Source organism: Lepidothrix coronata, unplaced genomic scaffold (genome assembly GCF_001604755.1).
Source record: "Lepidothrix coronata isolate B3197 unplaced genomic scaffold, Lepidothrix_coronata-1.0 Scaffold66, whole genome shotgun sequence".
Lineage (NCBI taxonomy): Eukaryota > Metazoa > Chordata > Aves > Passeriformes > Pipridae > Lepidothrix > Lepidothrix coronata.
In genome coordinates this window covers 273,999-296,264 of record NW_016690246.1, presented here as the reverse complement: position 1 = coordinate 296,264, position 22,266 = coordinate 273,999, and the positions used below count along the sequence as shown (strand labels likewise).

Here is a 22,266-nt window from a genome sequence, read left to right as displayed (position 1 = left end):
GCAGTCTTACAGTACCTGAAAGGAGCCTACAAGGAAGATGGAGAGAGATTATTTGCAAGAACATGTAGTGGCAGCACACGGGGGAATGGCTTCAAATTGAAAGAGTAGGTTTATATTAGATATTAGGAAGAAATTCTTTACTGTGATGGTAGTGAGGCATAGGAACAGGTTGCCCAGAAAAGGTGTGAACTCTCCATCCCTGGAAGTGAAGGCCAGGCTGGATGGGGCTTTGAGCAACCTGTTTTAGTGAAAGGTGTCCCTGCCTATGGCAAGGGGCTTGGAATTGAGATGAAGTCCCATGATTACTGAAAATTAAGTGGAGATCAGAATATGAATGAGAGAAAAACTGTCAAACAGTATTTTGAACAGAATGATACTTTTTATATAACGCAAGGGATGTGAAAATCTGTTGAAAGTATGTAGCTTTGTATATTGTGTTTAATAGAGATGAAAAATAAATTATGTCTTTACTGTGTGTAAGAATAAACCCCTTTAATAGGAGATGAGGAAAGCTTTTTTATTAAAAGAAAAGGATGTGTAATTATTTCTAGCATCATCATAGTTTTCATTGGATTCTGTACAAAATCTACAACCCTATATTTTCTTTTAAGATGAAGGTTGCCTGGGCTCAGCTGACCTGAGTACAGCTTTGGATTTTTACATATATTCTGGGAGAGTTGAGTGAATGGACATTTACATGGTTGAAAACATCATGTCCTGCTGTTTGTCTGTTTCTTTCCTCTGGTTTCCATGATGCCTAATTTGAGCTATCCTCAACAGTTCCTATTTGCACTTTAACTCACTGCTTTGTCCCCTTAAGCTTCCTCTGCTCTTTTCTCTTGGTCTCTGTGCTTGTTGCCTGCTGCGTCCCAATCAGATGTATTATTCAGGAACAGCTGTTTATAGCTGAAATAGACATTTAGGTGGTACCTACATTACACCTGAGGTTATACCTTCATGCTGTGTCAGTTATCTGTCCTGTGTTGATGGGAGACTTGTTGCTGGAGCTGAGTGCTTCATTTTTCAGTCCTCCAGCCCTTATCTTTGGAGGGGGCTAGGCTAGTGTGTTGGGTAGCAGTTCCTCTCTAGGAAGATCAAGGTCTCACCTGGAAGATTTAAATGTGTCTGCCCACTTTACTTGAATTTTAAGTTCCTTTGCATGTCAGATTGCTCTTTCCTACGTTTCATTGTTTTTTTCCGTGTCTTTTGGTTGTGGACCTCAGGCATGGAACTACACATCATCTTTGAGCTTGTCAGGGGAACAGCACTAATTACTTCTGCAATGTGGTGCTGCTGTTAACTTTGTTCCTTCTGAAGTCATATCTAAATTTGGTTTAAAGCATTCATTGCTAGAAATGATTTCCCATTCTTTAGATTTTGTTGCCCTTTTAATAATGACATCTCAGATCACCCTTACCTAGAAAATGTGATATTTTTGTCTTTTTTTTTTCTTTTTACCCTAGTCGTATAGGATAAAGGATCTTTTGAGTCTGTTGTGGTATGACAAGTCACAGGTAGGAAAATGGCAACTTGATCTTTTCTGTGAAATATAAAAAATGTCTGTAATTAGTCTTTCTAGCTGAGGCCTGGACACTGGAAAGTGTACCCAGGCAGTTAAGTGAAATCTGTATAGTGGCAAAGTGACTTGCACCACAGATGTTGCAAAGAATTAAACCCGTTTTCCATAATGTATGTAAAATTAAAGGTGTTGGAACTCAAATGAAAAATTGACCAGTTCATTTGGAGTCCTCTGCATTTTACAAAGCAGATGAATGCACTGGTTTGTTTAAAATCAAATAAACAAGTAAGAAAAAAACCCCTGAGTCTGCCAGAACTGTGTGTTAAGAAATAGGGTGTGTGGTGGTTGGGTAGTTAAATGTATTGCAGTTACATCAGATTTCTTTGGAGGAATGAGCATATATTACCTCTTTCTGCTCCCTACCTGGTTCTGTTTGGATGTGTATTTAACGGCTGAATATAAATCTGCTATCAACTGCTTGTTGTAGTGAAAGCTCCCATATCTTTTCCTCTGTCAGAGCTTGAACCTTCTTCAGTTTAGTGGAATTTTTACTGCTGCCTTTTCTGAGTGTCATAGCATGACCCACAGGGCAGAGTTTTCTTGTGAAAAGTTCCTCTGGCAGTAGGTGCTTATCCACTGGTGTGGGCATGGGGGCAGTGATCTCCCCTGGCCACCGCTCTTCCTTCCGTTCGGAAAGTTTTACTAGTTGCTTATGTTAGTGCTTACTTGGATAAATACTGGCTTAGGTTATGGGCTGGATGTCAGGAAGTTCAGATTAGATCAGCCCCTTGAAAATGTGCAGCCATGTTTCTCCTGAGCATGGTGGGTTCTGTCCCAATGGGTCAAGACAAGAGTGATGCTATGATTCCAAGATCTTTACAGACCTCCTTTTTTTGAGACATATACGTGTAATTCTCTTCAAGCGTGATCTTGGAGGTTTTATGGTTTCTCTTGCTTCTTCCTTCCTTCTGAAAGGCCATTGCCTCCCATCTCCTGTTTAATATCTTTACTGATGATCTGCATGAGGGGATTGAGCGTACCATTAGCAAATTTGCAGATGACACCAAGTTGGGGGGGAGTGTCGATCAGCTGGAAGGCAGGAGGGCTCTGCAGAGAGACCTGGACAAGCTGGAGAGGTGGTTTCATTCCAACGGGATGCGGTTCAACAAGGCCAAGTTCTGGGTCCTGCACTTTGGCTACAACAATCCCAGGCAGCGCTACAGGCTGGGGACAGAGTGGCTGGAGAGCAGCCAGGCAGAAAGGGACCTGGGAGTTTGGATTGACAGGAAGCTGAACATGAGCCAGCAGTGTGCCCAGGTGGCCAAGAAGGCCAATGGCATCCTGGCCTGTATCAGGAACAGTGTGGCCAACAGGTCCAAGGAAGTGATTCTTCCCCTGTACTCAGCACTGGTGAAGCCACACCTGGAGTACTGTGTCCAGTTCTGGGCCCCTCAGTTCAGAAAAGATATTGAGGTGCTGGAGCAGGCTGAGAGAAGAGCAACGAGGCTGGTGAAGGCATTGGAGCACAAGTCCTATGAGGAGAGGCTGAGGGAGCTGGGGTTGTTTAGCCTGGAGAAGAGAAGGCTCAGGGGAGACCTCATCACTCGTCTACAACTCCCTGAAAGGAGGTTGTAGCCAGGTGGGTGTTGATCTCTTCTCCCAGGCAACCAGCAGTAGGACAAGAGGGCACGGTCTTAAGCTCTGCCAGGGGCGGTTTGGGTTGGACACTAGGAAGAAATTCTTTACAGAGAGGGTAATCAGAAATTGGAATGGGCTGTCCATGGAGGTGGTGGATTCACTGTCCCTGGAGGTATTTAAGAAGAGACTGGATGTGGCACTTAGTGCCATAATGTAGTAACCACGACAGTGTTGGATCAAGGGTTGGACTCGATGACCTCAGAGGTCTTTTCCAACCTGCTTGATTCTATGATTCTATGAAATGACTTCAAGCCTGTTGATAACATTCCCAGTGGCTATGTCAGTTCAGTGTTCATCTGAAAACAGTGAAGATGTGCAAACCACGTTCTTTGACTTTTTAAAATCATGGTTTGATTATGGGTCTTGGCTGGAATAAGGTGACATTCTCTCCTTGTTTTGCTGTGATGGTGTTTAGCAGTATGTGTAACCACACGTTTTGAGAAAAGGACTGCTTTCTTCTCCAAGCTGGGCTTGAAGCTTTTGAAGTCCTGAATAAAACTGTGCAAGAGCCAGTAGTCACTGTCTACTAAGGTCTGACTGTCAGGCTCTTAAAGGAGAACATCTGAAGTAAGCTTCAAAGCGTGTCCTGTGTGCAGCTGTCCCAGTGTGTGTGTGATGGAACTGCAACATTTGTCATTGCCAGCCTGGTGAGGACAGATTAGTACATGTGAAGCTCCTTAAGATAACATAACAGAACTGGCTAATCTGATCATGAATACTGCTGAAAAACTGAAGATGCAAATGATTGCTGCAACACGCTGTTGTCTTCATAATTTGGTTGCTTTTGGAGCCTACTGAAGCAGAGGTATGACAGAACTTTATCAGTCAGTCTGCTGCCATCCTTGTAGCTTCTCCAGAGCATTGCTTGAAAGTGTACAGCTGTGTGCTGTTTGGAAAGAAACTTCTTTTACTCTGCTCAGCTGATGAGCTGTGATGTACCCGTGTGTGCGTGAGAGGGAGGCAGGCAGGAAGTGTTGTTTATAATGCTTTCTGTCATTTTTGACCTAAAGTCTGCTTAGCTGTAAATAATTCATAAGCAATCAACTGAAAGCCCAAGGCTCTGTTGTAGTGGTTCATCCTGTTTTATAATGGACCAATGGATGTACTGCCCTTACTGCTCCAGAAGAGCTCTGGTTTTGTGGATGTGAGTAGATTGGTACTTTGGGAGCTGCAACTTGCAGCAGATCTTGAAAGTTTTTTTCTCCTGAGGTGGAAATAAATCTGTTGTCAGTGCTCTAATTGTTGTTGATTAAGTGACTGACCCTGATAAAAGGCCTGATGATACCCTTCTGGAAGCTGTTTTCAAGGTCAGTTGAATCATGCATCTAACTGCAAGATGTCTCTTTTAGAGCAGGGGAAGTTCCAGTTTCAGGACTTCCTCGGTTTTCTAGTTTCATAAGGGTTTTTTTGACAGTGCCCTGGTGAAGGAATATCCTTCAGACTAAATCCTGCGGTTAACATTGGTTTTGTTCTTTTGCAGTCCTCATGTATAGATGGGCATCACTTGTTAGTGTAATTTATGAGACTGAGAGATCCAACTTTATTCTGTTTCATTTTACACTCTTTAACACTGCTATTTGCAGTATATTACATTCTGGACAGCCTAGTAAAAAGAGGAGACCTCCAAAAATGCATGATTTGGTGTTTCATGGTCAAGACTTAGCGCTTTGCTGAGCAGATTATCTTAGTGATGCTTGAGAGAAGACCTGTTCCTACTGCTTCCTATTTTTCTGTTCTTAGTGGCAATACTGGTCTTTATTATATCTAGATCGTGTGTGTCATGACTTGGAGAAATTTAGTTTTCATAGCTCTACAAATATATGTTACACAGTTTGAGACTACAGGGTCTTTCTTTCTGGTGGGGCTTAACTGTATTGGCAAGCTCCTGACACTGTTCCTGCTCAGTAGCAGTCATGGATGTAACATAAGCATTTTCATTAATTTTGAGCACTGTATAACTTGTCCTCACAGAAACCCTCTTTGCCATACTTTGCAATGCTGCCATTGTTCTTCTGTACTTCACTGTGGTCTCTTTCCCAGCTAAACCACCTTGGCAAGCATTTGTGCTTGGACAGACCTTCAGTGGCAGAACGTGGTCAGCCTGTAATAATGGCACAGGCATAACCTAGGAGATGCTGAGTACAAGTAGCCCCTGGGGATTGTGGTAGAACAGGAACTAGCAAATGGTGCTGAATACAGGGAAAATTCAGTCTCCTGGCTGCTTAAAGTAGGGGATTAAGCAAAGCAATAGCTTTGAGAGGTACAGGTCTGCTCGACTTTTCTTTGCAGCTCAGCCAAATGTGTTCTTTAAAAAAAGTTAGAAATAGTTAAAATAGGTGAACCAGATAGTGATAGTGGAAGCAAGTAAAAGCAGTGCAATTATTTTGTCAATTCTCTCATTTTGTAAAAAACAGCCAAGTGACTTAGCAGGAAAAGTGCAGGAAAAAGTCTGTATAGACTTTCTCTTGAGAAAACTGCCAACTTTTTTTCTTGGTAAGCACGTGAGGCAGGAGCAGCTGCTGTTGTGTTGCTTGTAATTGAGGATGACTGTACTGTAGTGCTTTGGACAAATCAAGGTTGTAAGTTGCAGATGACTGTGTCATGGGTGGTAAGGATCTCTTAACCGATGATTAGTAGTGTCAGTGGATGTTTGAGCCAAGCCAGGGATGTTGCCACTGCCTAGGGATATGCTGTTTCAATTGAGCAGTGTTTAAGCTTTCCTTCACACAAGCAGTACCATCTAATTTCAATCTTGTGGTTGCAGCCAATAAACACTTCTGGCAGGTAGTGGAAATCGATTTGCATCTATCTTGAATTTCTGTTTGCGAACAAAGGGGGAAAAAAAATCACATAAAATGAAAGAGGAGCAAGCTTCCAGTTAGTTTTTTATTTGTTCTGAGTGCTTTGCACACTTAAATCTTCTAGTTTTGCCTATGTGCACCACTTGAGAATTCAGAACATTGGAAGATGAGTTTTGTGAAAGGAAGTAGTAAGGATGGTTGGAAGCAGTGATATTGTATTTTCTGTTTTTTCCAACTTCAAATGAGTGTATTTAATCTTGTAATTTTTTTGCCTAATTTTTCAAATCTGCTGTAACACGAGAAAGAAATCAGTCTTTCCTCCCTTCTGTGGAACCAGATTCTGCATAGAGGTTGTTTCTGTTGCTTTTCAACTTCCACTCATTGGTGGGGTTTGTAGATACTTGGAATGAATAGAGTTCAGGGCAATGTTTAAGTTTAAATGATGAATAATATCCATTGAAACAAACACTGCCTGGATGGGTACCTGTAGCACTGTAAACAAGGAGTTCATCCTAGGCTAATATACTCTGATTTTAGAGACTGCAGTTTAGACCTGTGTAATTGAAACCTGATTTTCTTAGCAGTCTTTTTATAAAGAAAATAACTATAGCTTCTGTGGGAATATGGTGTCTTTTTAAAGGAATGCATTCAACAGAGGAAGCTATAGGAGGAGTTTTAAGGACCAGAAATATTTTTAATTCTGGTATTTGATAAATCTTTTACTTTCTGGTGTCTTTAGTCTTCATTATTTATATAATATCATTCCATTACCAGACCATGTCTTAACAAAGTAGAGTTCAGCCGTAAATCAACTTTGTATCTTCCCCTATATAACCTTTTATACCATGTGTCTTTATAGCTGGTATGTCTCACCCAGAGTGGCATGTCAATAGTGAATTGGTAGATGAGTTTCTGCAAAACTGTCCTGAAAAAGAGTGGCTTGATATGCTAATGGAAAGGAAAAAATAAACCCACGGCCCATCCCAATGTTAGAAATTACATGAATATGCTTTTAATTGGCATTCAGAAATCTGAGAACCTCAGATATTTTTTAGGTAATCTTCACAACTAACTCTGTCCACAGAGTTGCTTCCACCTTGAGGATGATGCGCAAACCTGTGCTGACAAAATTGGAGCCCATAGCTCAAGGGGAAGAAAAAACTTCCAACTGTATGCTTATACTGGTAAGCTATGATCTTCAGCAAACTGGGAAGATCCGTTTGGACTGTAGATACTTGTGTATTTTTTTCCTTTAAATTCTCATGTTTTCCTGTTGAAGTTAGCTACTGAATTATTCATGAATCTCTGGGCACTGCATCTGTACCATGAAGATTCTCTGTCATCTCAAGAGTCTATGGTAGACACTAGACAAAGCTCACAGGAATAAAGTTTTAAATATCATGTAGCTATTTCCCACATTCCTATAAAAATGCACAAATTAAACTGTCCCATAGGGGACAGGGAATGTGTGATTTATTTAAAAATGCACGTTCATTTTAGTCATCTTTGTGTGCTCGTGTGTATTGACGTGTAAAACAGAGAACTTAATTGATAAACCCACGACAATGTGATGTGTAGTCATGTGGATCATAGGAAATACACAATTTTTTTCCCTTTTCCAGTTATATATATATATATATATATATAATGTATGCTGGGTTTTAAAGTAATTTGCCTGCATCTGGGACATTAACTACCGTCCATGAATAAAAGCAAGCTCTTACAGAAACAAAATTAAGAGTATATTGTGTATATGGGAAGGCATATCACCTTGGTGGTGATGTGTGGCTTGTGATATGATTGGGACACTTGACCTCTGAGCATTGCTGTGAATTACCCTTGATGAGCAGCACATGCCTCTGCCTCCCCAAAGGCAAGAGATCGCTTGACAGTGAGATGCTTACTCTAGAGAGAAGAGTGGCACAAGTTACGTCCTAACAAGAAGTGCAGTGCTTGGGTAGTCACAGAGAGGATGGATGAAAACATGCATGCACTTCTTTTTCCCACTTTGCATTTAATGTACCCTTATAGTACACAGCTCAGAAGTTGTTGTGGGTCTGACACACAATGGAACTGTACCTCAACCTGTTTGCATGTTTGGGCTCTTACTTTCTTTCTGCTGTGCTTGCTCTAGGAGCCTTGAACAGCTAGCTGCTGGAAAACTTGCTCTTGTGCCCCAGGAGGGTGACCCATTACCAGCCTGTCAGTGCTCCAGCAGTTGCCTTACTGCAAAGTGTGCAAGTTCCAGGCCTTGCCAAACGTGGAGCAGGTTGTTAACTTACTGTTGCAGCTGTGCAAGCAAACTGGATTCAAAGTGCAAATACGAATGTGCTTCAGCTGTTTGCAAGTGGGAGGGGACCAAGGTATAACCTTGTAGGAAGCTTAGGTAAAACTAAATGTTGGCATGTCTGTAGAATAAATAGTGCATTAATAGGGAGTCGGGGATTTTCCTTTTTTGTATGCTCTTTATTCTCTAAACATTTAAATGGTTTTGCCAGGTAATACAGAAAAACAAGACCTCTTGTCCCACCCTCCTCTGCCCTTATCCTCTGTCCCAAAAAAATGTAGTTCTCTGTTTATCCAGGGATCTGAGTTATCTGTGTTTGTTCAGTGATCTGAATATTGAACCTAATTGTGAAAATCTTGTGAAAGCATTGCAACATGCTCTGTTCATGACCTTGTAGTGATTTATCCCCCCCTACCCTTTGGTAAGTCACAGCTCAGGGTACCCAAATCAATTTTAACTGGAAAATTTTCTCAGTTTTTTTTTTTTAACTGAAATAAAAGGATATATTCTGATTAATGTTGTCATATCTTGGAAGTAATTTCCTTGGAGCTGGAAACCTTTTCATGCAAAGCAAGTTGCTCTGTAGTGCTGCTAGTCAGCATTTTGTTATGGGTACCAGAGCATGGCCTGAAGTTGTATATCCCATCTGTTAGAATAAAAAGAATGGTGTGTGATTTTTAGTATGGAAGATACTTTTAATCTTTCCTCCAATTTAATAATTTAAAAAAAACACCTTCTAAAGTCTGAGCACAGCAACCTGCATTGTCGAAAAGGAGGGTGTTAGAATATTTGAATGAAAAAAATGATGAAAGGATGAACGCGGGTGTGCAAACAGCAACAGTCATTGGTCTTGCTCCCTTAAAGACAGAAATCCATGTTCATTTATTAATTGAAAATGCAGGTTTATTTTCCAGTTTAGGTATGGCCTGAAAGACACTGTAAGTAGGACTTTCACAATAATGGCTTAAAATATATACTTAATGAATAACAGATGATTTTATATTTTCCTTCTGACACATAAATTATGGAAGAGAGTTCCAAGGACAATTAAACTGTGCTTGGAAACAATTGCTCCTAATAGTTTTTGAGTCTATTGTTGGATATTGTAATTAAATTGTGTGAGAAAGCCCTAGTAGCTTTAAAAACTTCATGTTAGCAATAAATTTTAAAATTTAATATATTATTGTGTACCTACTGCTCATATATAAAAATATAATTTATTACCTTTGTTTAATCAGTGTGAAAATATGTTTAAAATAGAGTGTGACAGCAGGCAGTTTTGTAAACTCTTCAGTGTCATGTTGATGGCTATATAACATACTGTGACAGTTCAGAATTAAACCCACAGTGACTTGTGCAGCCAGCTGCAACAAATAAAACATGTTTTACTGCATACTATCACATTATGCTTACAGCACAGCAGACTGGCTGTCATCAGAGGAGCTTGAATGAAAACTTTTTGGTGAAATGATGTAACTGCTAATGTGAGAATTATCTTAGTAGTTTATTTGTCATAAACTTGTGTTCTTTCATATGATTGCTTGATACAGATTTCTAACTGTATTTTACCTATGAGTTAGTTACCAAACAATGGCTGAAGTAGGGGCTGCCAGATTTTTGGGGCCACCTTTTTGCCATCCTTCAAACGAACCAAAAAGAACTGTAACCAGGATCTTGCCCCCTGCCCAGGACTCTTTGAAAATCACATGGCAGTGAATTGCAATGATGTGCCTGCTGTTCTTTGCTGGTAGGTTGGATGCGCACCAAAGTTTTCGGGAGGTTGTTAGTTTTCCTGCCTACTGAGTGCCTGGGCTGAGTTGTGCTGCTGGTGTTAGTGTAATTCCTGTGCTGTATGCTGAAGGTGATTATAAAGTGAAGTAACTAAATTTATCCTAAGTATTTTATCACAGAGTGGAAGTGTCGGCTGATGCTTTCCTGTGTGTATCAGCAGGCCTTGCAGTGAGATGTGGAGGGTTAAAAATGTTTTGTGTTGCTTTTTGACCATAAGAAGGTTGGCTGTCTGCGTGTAGTCTTCATCTCTCATGTTTTTAACTGCTTGTGTCGTATGTTTGCCTAATGCTTTCTTCCAAGGAGATAGCTAGTTGTTGAGGAATTTATCTAGGACAAGATTCCAATCATCATCTTTTCCTTGTTCCTGCAGCTTCCTGCAAATAACACAACAGAAAATGTTCTTTTCTGTTCCACCAGCCCAGACAGACCCCACAGAGCATAAAGAAGATGGGTGAACACAGTAGACTTGTATCACACATTAGCTTTCCGGACTATGCTTCCAGCATGCCAAGCACCCAGGGCTCTTGCTGGCAGCACCCAGAACCAAGGCAGTGCCCGTACTTTGTGCATCAGATCTGAGAAGCAGGAAGAAGCTGTGGGCTAGCTACTGGGACTTCTTGTGAAATTTTGAAGGCAGAAATAGCCTGCTGTGGGCATGCTGCGGGCACAGGAGCTGCTAAGGACACAGAGTGACTTTTCCTGTGTTAGGCTTGAGCCAGTTAACTTATTCTTCATAATAACTTCAGGGAAATATGAGGGCATGTGGGAAGGTAGATGTTGAAGGCAACAGACGAGATTAGCACTTCTAACTAATTTAAGAAACTGTAAGTATAATGCTGAGGTGTCCTGTCATACCCCTATACAATGCACAAACACAGTAGTATTCAGAAGAATCAGCATGCTTAGGTCTCCCTCTGTCAGCTAGACTATGCTTGTCAGGTCCTATGTCTTTTAGGTTCAGGCCCTGAGCTGTAGTTCAGGTTTAGGTGCCCACGTGAGATTGAGTGAAGAGTGCCTTGTCCTCTAGCAGTACCTCTGCTACAGCATCATCAGAGCTGGTGCTGTCACAGCATGACAGGTTCTGAACATGTTCAGGTTTGACTTCTCAGGAAAATCAGTGACCAGAGCCACAGGTGTGCTGAATTGTACAATGTTATCACATGACAGAAATCTGTGTCTGCTGAGGTGGTGGCAATTTTAGATGGGTTCAGTCTTGGGGATTTACATGCTGTGGGAGCAGTCTTGGAAAGAGTGTAGTGGCTTTATGCCTCTGAAGTGCCTGACAGTATCAGGTACCCCCCAAATACTTTGATGGTGTGGTGTTTATAATTGAAGCATAGTGAGTTTTATTGTTATTTTGTGGTTCAGGAAACTGAGACATAGCATTCATGGTGTGATTCAGTCTGAATGAGTGAGAGAATCAGATTCTTCTACATTTATCCCCAAGATACATCGATACACAGGAGAGATTTGTCAATACTGTTGTATCCTGTATAGGGCTTTCGATTTTTCTTTGCTAGCTATGTACCTGAGCATGGCTTCATGGTTTCATGCGGATGGGTATCACTTGTGAGCCCTGAAAGAGTCACAGATTTTAGCAGCATAAACCATCCCTGTTGTTTCTGTGGTAGGTAATGCAGTGGTGGGACATCACTGGGTGAAAGAGAAGGTATTCCAGACATTAATTTTGCATACTGAAGAGAATATTATTGTCACTGGCTCCCTAATACTTAAGTAACAAACCAGCTCTAAGCATGTAGCAGTGCAGTTTTGGGGGCAAGATGCTGTTCAGATAAATCGATGCATGAAAGATGTTAGTGATGACTGATCTCAAATTATGAACGAGCTTGCAGTTTGTTTTAAATGCATAACAAATAACTTAATCTTTTCTTTTTAGTTGATGTCCATCAGCGTATTAGGTGTTTCTGCTTGGATGAGAGACTACCTGAATAACGTTCTCACTTTAACTGCAGAAACAAGGTAAAGCTTTAGTTAAATCTCTTAATCTGTGAGGGTGACTGATTGGGGGTATATGTTGTTATTCTGTATGGCAAGTTTCCTAATTAGGATTTGTAGACTTAAGAAGCCTTCAGTTAAGCTATTGTTTTGTTGAAAAGTGTATTTTTGCCACCATTTCTGGCATCACTTGAAATTAGGAAAGGGAGAAAGGTAGAAATTCAGTCCTGTGCCTTTCTCTTCTGACAGGGATCAATTTTTGACCCTTTGACAGCATGTAACCATACCATATTACCGTTTAGTTTTGAATACTTTATTCAGTCCAGAGATTTAGGAATTCTGTTAGCTTTATTACAGCAGTGCTTATGAGCCCTAGTGATGAAACAGGGCCTCATTGTGCTGCTTACTGTGCAAGTGCAGGGCAGGAAGACTGCCTTTGCTCTAGAGAGGTTTTGGACAATGCATTACTTTCTGGTACCTGAATGCAGCATTTGCTTTAAAACCATGTAGAAGAGATTGCTGTGAAATGTGTAAGGTGCTGGAAAGAACACATCTGCTACTTTTTAATGGCTATACTATGTTTTTCTTCTGTATCATTTTTGTGTGATTGTGCTTTTTTTTGATTATGGTTCTGATTGGTTTTAGGGTGGAGGAAGCTGTCATTTTGACTTACTTTCCTGTGGTCCACCCGGTTATGATTGCAGTCTGCTGTTTCCTCATCATAGTTGGAATGCTGGGGTACTGTGGAACAGTGAAAAGAAATCTGTTGCTCCTTGTCTGGGTATGTTTTGTAACTTCTAAAACCAGCTAACTTCTACTTCATTTCAAGAGTGTAAGAAAGGTTTTAATCCACAGTCATTAGATAAATACTGATTATTTTTTATTACCATATTGAGTTATGGTATCAGTGAGGAATTGTAATTGCAAAGCACACAGTAGGAAAGAATTTATTGCCTAGACTGCATTATGCTATGACTGAAAGACAAGCAGTGTCTCAGTTGCAAAAATTCACTTCATTTAGTAGAGAAGTTGCTGAAGGGAAAAATAACTCAAGCTCTTAAATACTAGTAATTATAGGAACTTGAGTCAGAGAACTCTGAAATAAACCCTTGTGCTACTGTTTTAACTCATAGCTGTGCAATAGCTATCTAACCTATACTTTGCTTTATTACCACAGTTGATTATGTGTGTAAAGTAACAGCATTTGTAGCTGATAAAAGTTAATTCTGACTGTGTTCAGAAGCTTTGCCTTCTCTTACGTGGATGTGGAATTTTGCACTTGCATTTGGTTGTGAGCAAGTTTAAAAATAAATTCCAGGTACTCAGCTTTTTCCTTCAACTGGAGACTACATAACTGAGCTGACAGCAGCTGAAAAGCAATAGTCTCTCCCACACAAGGCTCTATGTACAGTTTAACTGTGATGAGACTTTGACTGTCAAGGGAGCCAAACACCATTTTCTCCATCTGGAAGTCAGTGAATTTGAGGACAATAAAAGAACCAGTCAACAAAAAAACAAACCAAAAAAACTCACATCCAACCAAAAGCCCATCAAGTGTGCACAAATTTTACAGGCTTAGAGTTAAAATTTTTAGACTGTTGGCAATACTGAGATTAAGGAGGGCCATGTAATTTGATGCTTCTTAGAAATGTAGCTGGTAGCTCTTTTTCAGAATTGGGCTTTGTCTTTTAACATGAAGGTAAGCAGAATTCGAAGCAGTCCGTAAGCCCAAGAGAGTGGGAGCAGTGGATGTGAAAGCAGTGTATCAGACTTAACTACCATAGTTGCAGTAGAAGAAAGTGGACAGGTAAAATCCTTCAGCTCTTGAAAATATCCAGGGTCTTATACAAGTAGAGTTGGGCTTCTGCAGTGTGTGTTGGGTTCTAGCAAAGTGCATACAGTTGAATTTTTCTTGTGGATCTGTGCAGGCTTAAGTATGTGATACCTGGACCTCACGCATTTTAAACAAAATGGCCACAAAACCCTGTGAGAAGTTGGCTGAAATTTATGCAACTTTTGCTTTTATCTAATAGGAAATATTCTAAGGGCAGATAAAACAGTTGTAAAACTGTACTGGGGTTTTGTATTAAAATGTCTTTTTTAATTTGAGAGGGTTGGATTAGGCTTTATTTTACATTTCCAGCTGAATGTCTGCAGCAGAAGTGTTCCTCTGTTGCAAGAGGGCAAATGCTGTTTCTGCTTTTGAATATTTGTTAAGCTTGTATACAATATGAAGATTATTGTTTCAAAACTATATAGCTGGGAAAAACTCTCATTTAAATCTGAATATGTTATAGTAACAGAATAGTCATGCATTGTTTATTTCTAGGTCTTAACCTTGCAGTTTTCAAGTCAATGGGAACAAATTCTAAAACAATTACATAGTTACAGGCAGGTGCATAATAATAATGGATTAATGTAATTTCATACCATATAATTATTTCTCCAGTAGTCTTTCTTACATACTTAAAAGGGCTCTGTACATATTTTTGTTTCATCTAAATAGTGAAAGTATTAAAATATGATAAACTTATTAGACCTTAGGCAAGGTTATAAGATTACTTTCATAATGTGTCTTTTATTTTACAGGGGTGATAGTTTTTAATATTAAAATTAATTAAAAGACAAAACCAACTATATGATATATACCAATACAACATAGTATCTTGGGTAAAAAAAATGGTTTTGTTATAAGCTTTGAAAAAAACCTACCTAACTAATTCAAGAATAAATGAAGTTAAAACTGGTTTTGACCTTCTGTTTATTCATGCTACAAGGGAAAAGAAGAAATCATTTATAGCTTTTAGTGCCATCTGGAAATAAATTAATTGAAGTGTGTTTAGGCAGTCAAGTGATACTAAATCAAAACAAGACATTTTTATCATTTTGTGTTGCAATATTTTATTTTCAGGAGCTTGAGATTTGCTCTTGCTAAGCAAACTGATAAGCAAAACTAAATGATATCTTCCTAAGTATGTCACTGTCTTTGATTAGTTGTTAAATGAATGCAGTTGTGTTATAGCATACAGAAGTGTGCAGACATAAGTCAATGCTTCATTCATCAGACTAATCAGAAAAGTGATGGATCAATAAAATGAGCTTTTGTTCAACCAGATGAACTAAAAGAAAAGAACTTTCATGTAAAACATTAACAACCTCTTACAATCATGCTTTTAATCTTCTTTTTGAAGTACATGAACAGCTGTGATGATGGCATGCAGAGATATTTAGATACAAGTCCTGACATTCCTGGCAGCATGCTAATTGCTAGTGCTGATGTTGTTAATTGAATTGGATTTTGGAAAACCTTATAAAGCATAAGGGCAATAGATAGATATATTATGGTGTTATGTATTTTTAATACATCTGAATACATAATTATTTTAATATATTTTTGAAATTTTGTCTTTCAATTAAATGCCCGAAACCTTCCCTTCTTCGCATGGGGCATAAATATAAGTTGAGCTAATGTTTGCTTAGCTTGATAGTAAGAAAATGTAATACCTCAGTCTTATGGATTGTTTGTAGAACCAGCGTTTTAAAGGTATGATCATTTAATTTTAATTACTTCAGGAATATGTAGTCCTGAAGGGTAGTTCATCTGAAGAGCCCTTGTGTCCCTTAACAGTCTATAATTTTTTTGTGATTGACCAACATCCTCACGTAGAAGTGGATGCGATGCCAGCCCAAAGTGGAAAATCTGAACTCTTCCAAGTCACTGACTTGAATGTATAGAAAGTCCAGGGGTGGGAAACCAGAATCCAGGTTTTATGGTGCTTGCTACAGTTCTATCAACAGGATTGGTTTTTTTTCAAATCCAGAATAATTTTTTGCCTCTTTTGTTCTCAGGCTCTGTCCCTTTTGGATTGTTTTTCATGTCTCTGCACATTGCCTAACTAAAAAAAAAAAAAACGAAAAAACCAAAACCCTAAAAAAGTGCATATATTCTTTAGGAATATTAACCTTAAGGATGTGTGNAAAAAAAAAACGAAAAAACCAAAACCCTAAAAAAGTGCATATATTCTTTAGGAATATTAACCTTAAGGATGTGTGTTTTTTTTTTTTTTTAAGTTCTTGTTTTATTAAAATAACAGGAGTAAACTCTGTTTCTTGACAAGAAGAGCCTCATGAAAATCCCACTAGAAAATACTTCCTGACTGGAGTTTTCATTGGAAGTTCTGGTATTTATAACTATGACTTGTCTGTAACTGCAGCATTTAAACAACACAGGATTCAAATTTGTGTACATGTTTTCACAGAGGGAAAAACTGTTAGAAATATTTGATGGTCAATAGGACAAATCCTGTTACTGATTTTTATCATAAAGTTTTTAATCTTAAAGTAATAAATATTCCTCAGAGCTAAACTTATTTAGACCCTGTTGGTGTGTCGTCAAATAGCTTATTAATTTTGTCATGGCAGAACGTGGTTATAAATCAGACCTTGGCAGACTAAGTTGTCTATGAAGTTGAAACACAGCCAAACCATCATTGAACTAGTAGTTTCTGTAACTTCTATCTAAAGGGTGACAAGATACTTACTACTGACTGGGTCACCACTCGGGGCAAATTATTCTACACCCATATACCCATTTCAGTCCATGTGGATGCAGAGGTGAGAGGGTTTATTAAATTTGGACATCTGCTATGTTGCAAGATACCAATAACTGTTAATGTCTTCCTAGAAGGCATTCTCACTCTGTGTGAAATGTTAACTGTTTTGCAGTAACACAGCACCAACTATTCTGCAATACTCATGACTATGGTTGGCATGAATTAGTATGAGAGTTTAGTGATAATTAATTTTGTTGTGGGTTTTTTTATGTGGCAGCATGTATTTCTGCAGTAATACATAGTATAGGTTATTTGCTCTGTATTAATAAAGGATATTTGTTCTGATCCCTGTAGACTCTTTACCACAGTCACAGCTGCTCCAATACCTTGTACTAACATTTGGCACAGGAATTGTTATTTACCAGCCAGAAGTATTTCTTCATTATTTAGCCACCAAGCATTCAAAGGGAAGAAATAACCGACAAACATACTTGGCGTAAACCCATGCAGTTTCAAATTAAGCAGGACAGAGACTAAGTTCATTTTCATATTTTGTACCTTTTATCAAGAGCTAATTTACGAATGTGGTTTGAGTGGGAGGAAGACACAGGTTCACAGGACAGGTTGTCCTGCCTTATTTGAGAGACTGGTTTAAATGTGTTTATAATGCTGTAGTTCAGGTTTGATGAGAAGCCAGTACTGTGCTAAAACTCAAGTTCAGATAGTCAGTGGGTAACTTAAGGGGCTGAACATTTAACTTGCATTCTGAAGGGCTGCTTGTTTAATGTTCCGCTGGTAAGAGAAAATAGACTTAAAGTGTGTCAATTTTTATTATACCCCAGTAGTTTCAAATACAAGCGATTTTCTCAAGAAAATAGAGTATTTTTGTTCTTTCCATATTTCTGACTTTCAAAGGTAAACTGCCTGAGAAGGTGCCTGTACTAATCATTATTAGGCATATTTTTCTCTTGAAATGTGATAGAGGGTAAGCTTCTTTCTTGTTTAGGTCAGAAGTTTTAAGGTTCAAGCAAGTTGTTAGATTTTGAAATGGATTTTGGTGATGCCACAGTGTGACCAGAGAGCTAAGCCAGACTTTGCAGGAACGGGTGCATTCTGCAGGGCTCCCAGCACTGTGGAGTGGAGTACATTGGTCCTGGGGTCCTCTGTCTACCTGTGTAAGCAAGCATGAGTTGCATTTGGTTGACCTTGCCTTCTCCAGTGTAAATAAGTCTGTACTGTGTATGTCCTTAAAATACTTTTTCTAAGGCAAGTGCTTTGAAATAGTGCCTCATTTCCTTATTTAGGAGGGAGCTCACGGAGGAAAGACACAAGTTGCCTGGCTGTATGGGTTATTGAGAGATGTGTGGGGATGAAAGGTGCTGCCTGCTGAACAAACAGCAAGCAAGAGTAGCTGCATATCTGAGCAGCATGGGGGAGTGTTGGAGTGGGAGAGCATGACAGGAATTGAGCTGGTGGGAGTGTCCAAGTCTTCTTGCAAATACTTGGCTTAAATCCAGATGTTTGCTGTGCTTGTGGTGATGATCTGCTTCTTTCACCCAGGCACTTAGCAGCTGTCTTGAACACTTGACCGCGTTGAGCCAGAGCAGAAGCAGCGCAGCACTATTTGGTGCAGTTATCCAGCAGCTTGAAGTAGCAAGAACTGTCTGGCCCCTTGAGGGCAATTCAGGGAAATGCCATTGAGTTAGGACAGCAAGGTTGGATAGTACCGTTAGGAGGCCATCAATTTTTTGATTTTGTGGATTTCTGTGATAGTAAAGAGCCACTTGTTCATCCTTTTAGAAAGAGGCACAGTACTCTTTCTAATGGCAGCAGTCATTTTATGGTTCCAGTATGTTTTCAGCATGAAACGTGCTGCCTGGACTTCTGTGCCACACTTTTCACTGCATGCTGTACTTTTAGGCTCACCTGATGGAGCTGGCTACTTTGTCTGTTCTTGGAGAGTTATATTCTAAGTGTTGGTTTGACTAGGTGTCACTGTGTTTGGCCTCATGACCCAAAACTATTGGAGCATGCCTTGTTGCTCTTGTCTTCAGCTGGATCTGTACAAATCTGTGGGGCTTGGTGGGACTCATCCAGAGAGCTGACTGATGTCATTGCACAGCCTCTCTCGATTTTTTGAATGGTCTTGGTAATCTGGAGATTACCATCTGACTGGAAGCTGGCGAATGTTGTCCCAATTTTCAAGAAGGGTAAGAAGGAGGACTCTGAAAACTACAGGCCTGTCAGTCCCACTTCTGTGCCTGGTAAAGTTATGGAGAAGATTATTCTGGTAATTATTGAAAAACACCTGAAAGACAATGCAGTCACTATTCATAGCCAGCACAGCTTCATGAGAGAGAAGTCCTGCTTATCAGTCCTAATAAATCCTGATTTCCTTTTATGACGAAGTAACCCACCTATTTGATCAAGGGAAGCCAGTTGATGTAGTCTTTTTGGATTTCAGTAAAGCTTTCAATACTGTCTCTCACAGTATCATCTGGGCAAACTGTCCAGCACACAGCTGGATAAACACATCATGTGGTGGGTGAGCAATTGGCTCATGGGTAGAGCCAATGGAGGGTAATAGTGAATGGGGTAACATCAGACTGGTGACGTGTCACTAGTGGGGTTCGACAGGGCTCCATCTTAGGCCCTGTGCTCTTCAACATCTTCATAAATGACTTGGATGCAAGACTGGAAGGGACACTGAGCAAGTTTGCAGATGACACAAAACTGGGAGGAGCTGTTGAGTCCTTTGAAGGCAGGACGGCCCTGCAGAGAGACCTCGACAAATTAAGAGGGCTGGGCAATCACAAACCGTATGAAGTTCAACAGAGAGAAGTGTCAGATTCTGCATCCAGGATGGGGCAATCCTGGATGTACGTACAGACTGGGGAATGAGATGCTGGAAAGCAGTGCCATGGAAAGGGACCTGGGGGTCCTGGTCGATGACAAGTTGAATATGAGTCAGCAGTGCCCTGGCAGCCAGGAGGGCCAACCGTGTCCTAGGGGGACAGGCAAAGCATCACCAGCTGGTCAAGGGAGGGGATTGTCCCGCTCTGCTCTGCACTGGTGACCTTGAATATTGTGTGCAGTTTTGGTCACTGCAGTATAGGAAAGATATTAAGCTATTGGGGAGCATCCTAAGGAGGGCAACAAAGATGGTGAAGGGCCTTAAGGGGAAACCATATGATGAGTGGCCGAGGTCACTTGGTCTGTTCATCTTGGAGAAGAGAAGACTGAGGGGAGACCTCATTGCAGTCTACGACTTCCTTGTGAGGTGCAGGCACTGATCTCTTTTCTATGTTGACCAGTGACAGGACCCGAGGGAATGGCCTGAAGTTGTATCGGGACACCGAGCCTGGCCTGGCAGAGTTCAAGAAGTGTTTGGATGATACTCTCAGGCATGTAGTATGACTCTTGGGGATGGTCCTGTGCAGGGCCAAGAGTTGGACTTGATGATCCTTGTGGGTCCCTTCTAGCTCTCCAGATTCTGTGATCTTCCTTGCTCCTGTTCCCCCCCCCCAATTCCCACATGTTACACTGTTAATATTGCTTCCTCCTTCCAAGTTCTTGAAAGTCATAGATGCCCAGGGCAGTAGAAGAGACTGAAACAGCACCAGAGCTAAAAAGGGCTCTGGAATGATGCTCCCTGGTGAAAAGAGAAAGGGAGATAGTAATAAAAGGTTGGTGAGATAGTAATAAAAGGTTGGTGAGATAGTAATAAAAGGTTGGTGAAGTGATGGATGTGCATACCAGAAAACTATTGAAAAGACAGGGACTGATAGGACAGTGGGTTCAAGGGACTGGGGTTGCTGAGGGGAAAGAGCTGTGAGTGATACCAGCCAGGATGGGAATGAGAGATGCTGCATCTTGACTGAGAAAAGTTGAGGACTGCTGAGTCCTGCTGCTGTAGTGCTTTTTTTTAGCTCTGTCGTTTCCAGGTCCTCTTTTTTCATTCCTTGTTTACCCTGGTTTTTTTTCCTGTACTGAAGGGCATAGGGAATGAGTAAGTCTCTAAGAGCAAGGAAGGAGTAAATGAGTAAGTGGCTCCAGAAAGCTCAGCCAAATCTCTGTGTCTTGTCTGAAATGCAGCCCAGTCTTACTGGTGGGGCATGACTTGATGCTGTGGTTCAGCGGAATTCTTGTTGCCACAAACTAAGTATGGAGTGGATGTCCTGTCAGGTAAATTAATCTTTTTCTTGCTTGATCTTGTTCTTTTGACTGTTTAACCATGGAGACACTTGGATGTGTGGGTTTTAGATATAAGAGCATTTCTTCACTCAAAGTGGTGATTGTTTTAAGTGTTTTGGGGCATGCTGAGGCAGAATTATTGCGTGTATCAGCACCATGTCAGCCTATTTTACAAGCAAAAAGGATTTGCTTGACTAAAGAATTTTTATAGTATTTAATTTCCTTGAGAGAAAATAAAGGCGGTAGAGAAATGAAGGAAGCTGTGTTTTGAAAATCTGTGTGGAATGGGAAACTCTAAGTTTTAATATAAATCCTATGAAATAAGGGAAGAAGAAAAGGAAAGAGAATATTGTAAGCCTTGAGGAAATATGGTCTAATGTCTGTCTTTACCTGTGTTCTCTTCAGTACTTTACCATGACCTTGAAATGATCCTTACTCCTTGGCAGTTCAATGACGTGAGGTAATTGAACCTTTGGCAAATAAATCCTAATAATTGTGTGAAGTATGCATTTGCTTATTTCCAAAGTAATACTTGTTTACTATTATAAGCAAAGATTAACAATTAAAGTAAAAATTTAAAACAGATCATAAATATTCCACATAAGAATCAAGGCTGTGAACAAAGTTCAAACTATTTATAAATAATTTTGCTTAGTTTTTAAAAAAGCCAAGGACTTATTAAAAAGAACTTATATTCATACCTTAAAAATCTAAAATGTTCATTGCCTTTAAAAAAAAATTGAAAATTAGCTATAAAGATTTTCAAAAAAGTGGTAACTATGTATATAAAACTTGGACTTTGCAAAGATCACAGGCTGTAAGACATTTTGATAAAATTTTGTGATCTGGGGAACCAAATGTAAAATAGAGATATATGATCATGAACTGGATGACATTCAGTAGCTTATGTTGCAAGTTGATGGTTTCCTCCCATTTCCTTGTTGACTTGTGACTAAACCAAATTGAAAATCAAAATGACTAATGAACTGTTAATCCCTACAGGGCAGGGCTGAGGGAGGTGGGGGGGAAGGAAGAGGGGGTGGGGGAAAGTTTGCGCTGCTGGAGTGGATAAACAGAGGATTTCAGTTTTCTGTGCAGTTTATCTGACTCCATTTAATGAGCATTTGCTCCGTTTAGTAAGGGATAGCTGTATTAATCATTAAAATAACCTTGTTATCTTGTAAACTGTAAAAAAAAAAGGGAACTATAGCTTGTAAGTTATCAAAACAGGAAAAATTTGTTAGGTTTTGCACAGAAAGATTCTGGTTCCCGTTGGTGATCCAGTGGTGATGGTCATCTGAAGTTTCTGAGGGGTAAACAGATGCCTGGATGGCTTGCATCTCCAAAGAGCATCATGCAACATACAAACCAAAAGGTTTGAGGGAGGAAAAAGATAAATTAAACTACTCTTTGCCTTCCTAGTCCTGATGCAGTTTGGGTTGTTGCAGAGCCCTGTCTCTGTTCATG

At 39.9% G+C, this 22,266-nt stretch overlaps 1 protein-coding gene across 4 annotated transcripts in view; it reads left to right on the top strand.

The window, feature by feature from the left end:
* TSPAN12 (tetraspanin 12) overlaps positions 1–22,266 on the top strand; it is a 46,560-nt gene that overhangs the window by 2,175 nt on the left and 22,119 nt on the right. For 2 of the 4 annotated variants that reach the window (XM_017818215.1, XM_017818213.1), the window contains exons 1-4: positions 1,486–1,514; positions 7,103–7,202; positions 11,994–12,076; positions 12,698–12,833. In XM_017818215.1, coding sequence (XP_017673704.1) covers positions 1,501–1,514; positions 7,103–7,202; positions 11,994–12,076; positions 12,698–12,833 — 333 coding nt within the window. In that variant the 5' untranslated portion in view covers positions 1,486–1,500. Of the gene's footprint in view, positions 1–1,485; positions 1,515–7,102; positions 7,203–10,037; positions 10,053–11,993; positions 12,077–12,697; positions 12,834–22,266 lie in introns of those variants that run through there. The other 2 variants (XM_017818216.1, XM_017818214.1) reach the window with 2 other exon arrangements.